This window comes from Olea europaea, unplaced genomic scaffold, assembly GCF_002742605.1.
Source record: "Olea europaea var. sylvestris unplaced genomic scaffold, O_europaea_v1 scaffold1797, whole genome shotgun sequence".
Classification (NCBI taxonomy): Eukaryota; Viridiplantae; Streptophyta; class Magnoliopsida; order Lamiales; family Oleaceae; genus Olea; species Olea europaea.
In genome coordinates this window covers 184163-186158 of record NW_019235710.1, presented here as the reverse complement: position 1 = coordinate 186158, position 1996 = coordinate 184163, and the positions used below count along the sequence as shown (strand labels likewise).

The window sequence follows — 1996 nt, the reverse complement described above, 5'->3', positions numbered from 1 at the left end:
ATTGGTTTGCAGACTATTATGTCCACCCGAGAGTTTACCTAGTGCGCACCCGAAGGGTGGCGACGGAGAGTTCCTCCGTCAAGAAAAAAAAAAGAAAAGAATTTGTTCAGTCACCATCCTCGTTAACTCAGATACTGTCACAGACCAATCACATTTTTTATAAGCAGCCTGCAGATACCACCAGACCAATGATCAAATTAAAATTATTATCAAATTAACATTCATTTTTGGTTCAAACATTTCTATGTTATTTGATATAAAACTCTAGTATATTGTCCTTCAAAACAACAGATAGAAGCACGTAAAAATCTAATTTGTGTTACTGTGTGGGAATTTGGAGAGAGTCGAGCTTCACATTAACAAAAATAAACATGGCACAACAATATAAAATAATGTTAATTTGACATTCACGAAATTTTAAGCAACTGCTCTCATAAACAATAAAATTTTGAGCACCAATATCAAAAGACCTAACCACATACAACAGATTACAGAAAACTCTGTTTCTTTCCATCGCCAATGGGAAGATGCTTTACAGATTAGGATCAGGCATAGATGTTGTGAGGTTGTCAGGAAAATTCTGAACAAAAACTCGGGCCGATGAATTTTCATTGCCTAAAACTACGGTATCCTCCAAGGCCAGATGATCCATAGCCATCATAATGTTGTTCTCTGTATGATGAGGACGAGTAGGAACCACTGCCAAGCTGAGAGTAGGAAGGCCTCAGACTTGAGTCCATGCCAAGCCAAGAGTAGGAAGGCCTTAAACTTGAGTCCATGTTGCTATAAGTTTCGGGAATTGTTTCTCTATGACCACTGGTGAATTCCTGCTTAACAGAAAAGTGTTATCTTTAGATCTCGTTGAAGTTCACATTTCAATCTTAGAAGTAACAATTGGGTATTGAGCCGTCTGGTCCAGCTAAGAATCATATTTTTAGTAAATTTTCATAAAAACTGATCAAATGTATAGTTGAAAAGTTGATAGAAGTTGTGAGTTCGTGAAAAGTGATTGAAAATGAATTTTGGAAGTGGCCTAATCTTGGTATTATAAGTACCCAAAAAAAAAAAAAAAAAAAAAAAAAAAAAAAAAAAAAGAAGAAGAAGAAGAAGAAAGGGAAATGGTGCAGAAAAATAAGGATGAAAAGAAGTTTGTACCTGAATTAGCTGCTGTGCAGTTTGAACTTGTGAAGAGGTACCTTTTATCTCCACAGTGATTTCATCATGTAGGCCCCTGCTTTCTTGCACAGTGAGGATGGCACCACTAGTGCGTCGAATGTAATCAATATTTGCTCCTTGAACCCCAATAATATCCTCTGCATAAGCAAGTGGTATTTGCATTGTCTGAGCTATCTACACACAAGAATTAATATCATATGTTAACTCCAAAAACCCAGCATCCATCAGGTCTCTCATAAGGTAGAGATGTTGGGTTTGAATCTCGAGAAACACGATAGAGAGTCGTGACAGGTAAGATAGACACGAACTCTCTCAAAGCGGACAATACGTCTGAGCATTTCATAATTTGAAGCCTAATATTCAACACCACAACATAGATTTTTAGTACTTATTACACCAGACCTATGAAAGTGGGTTGCAGAAGTTCTATTTAATAAATCTTTGGAGGATTCCAACAATTAATGGCTTCTTGGGTACTATTGAAAATAAATTATCCGACTCCTTTGCCTACACTTTCATAGCCTTTCCTATTTACTAAAAGTCTACAGTGACATAAAATTATAAATGTCAATCCACCATAAGAACCAAGAAAATGAAACACATGGAATAGTTGGGTATTCGCAATGCTTCTGAAGTACAGTATAGTAACTCTGGACAAAAAACAAATAGCTGCAAATCGAGTAACCTAATAATCTAGATAGGCTATGTAAAATTGAGCACAAAGGAGTCTTAACTATAAACATATAAATTACAGTAGAACTTTAAAACTTCAAACTAAGTCTGGCCAACAGCTACTGACTTTGTTTTTTTTTTGGGGGGG

At 36.1% G+C, this 1996-nt stretch overlaps 1 protein-coding gene across 1 annotated transcript in view; it reads right to left on the bottom strand.

Moving 5' to 3' along the window:
- Positions 1-382: 382 nt before the first annotated feature.
- Positions 383-1996, bottom strand: part of LOC111378261 (RNA-binding KH domain-containing protein PEPPER-like) — a 5589-nt gene continuing 3975 nt past the window's right edge. Inside the window, exons 5-6 of the mRNA XM_023001441.1 lie at positions 1156-1350; positions 383-827 (exon numbers count right to left, since the gene is read on the bottom strand). Of these exons, the coding sequence (XP_022857209.1) occupies positions 609-827; positions 1156-1350 (414 nt within the window). The 3' untranslated portion in view covers positions 383-608. The remainder of the gene's footprint in view (positions 828-1155; positions 1351-1996) is intronic.